At 42.2% G+C, this 717-nt stretch overlaps 1 protein-coding gene across 1 annotated transcript; it reads left to right on the top strand.

The window, feature by feature from the left end:
- The first annotated feature begins 150 nt into the window (after positions 1–150).
- Chro.30276 (hypothetical protein) lies at positions 151–507 on the top strand. The annotated part of the gene is made up of 1 exon (XM_659742.1): positions 151–507. The coding sequence occupies one exon, from the start codon at positions 151–153 to the stop codon at positions 505–507; it is 357 nt and encodes a 118-aa protein (XP_664834.1).
- Positions 508–717: the final 210 nt, after the last annotated feature.

Here is a 717-nt window from a genome sequence, read left to right as displayed (position 1 = left end):
AGAATATCACAGACCAAATATATCCGAGAAAGAGCACTAAAAAAAAAGATTTAGAATGTCTATAGTATAAAAACACCGCCCATANAGCGGCAACCTTAAGTGGGGCAGATGCTATACGACACGGAATTTTTCCCAATTAATTGAAACAAAATGCTTGGTGGAGGAGGGTTTGGTTCAAACCAAAACCAACAGTCTTCTGGAGGATTATTCGGAACATCCAGCTCTTTTGGAGTTGGGATCGGCCAACAAGGGGTATCACAAAGTATTAATACGGTACAACCGGCTTCAACGGGATTGTTTAATTCATCAACTTCCCTATTTGGAGGAAATGCGAGCCCTGGGTTATTTGGAAGTACTGGCTCTTCTAATTCCGGGTTTGGAAATACTGGGCAATCTTCAGTTTTTGGTCAATCTTCCAATGGCTTATTTGGCCAATCAATGAGTACGTTTGGTGGTAATCAACAAATAAGTTCTACACAACCAACTATGTTTGGCTCAAGTTCATAAAATACGATAGGTTCTAGCTCTGGGTTTTTTATTCTAGCTCGGCAAATAACTCGGAGGCTTGGCTCTTTCAAGACTCATTGGAACTTCGGAGGCTTGGAAGCCAGTCATTTAAAGCAACCCATCAAGCTTTTTGGGCATCAAGCTTATGATACCGTGACCCGAGGGGGGGCCCTTTCCCAACTCCCACTAGANNNATTCGAACCAAATTTC

The sequence above is a fragment of the Cryptosporidium hominis genome (assembly GCF_000006425.1).
Source record: "Cryptosporidium hominis TU502 chromosome 3 CHRO013104, whole genome shotgun sequence".
In the NCBI taxonomy this organism is placed as follows: domain Eukaryota; phylum Apicomplexa; class Conoidasida; order Eucoccidiorida; family Cryptosporidiidae; genus Cryptosporidium; species Cryptosporidium hominis.
The sequence above is the reverse complement of the archived record's forward strand: the minus strand, read 5'-3'. Positions and strand labels throughout refer to the sequence as shown.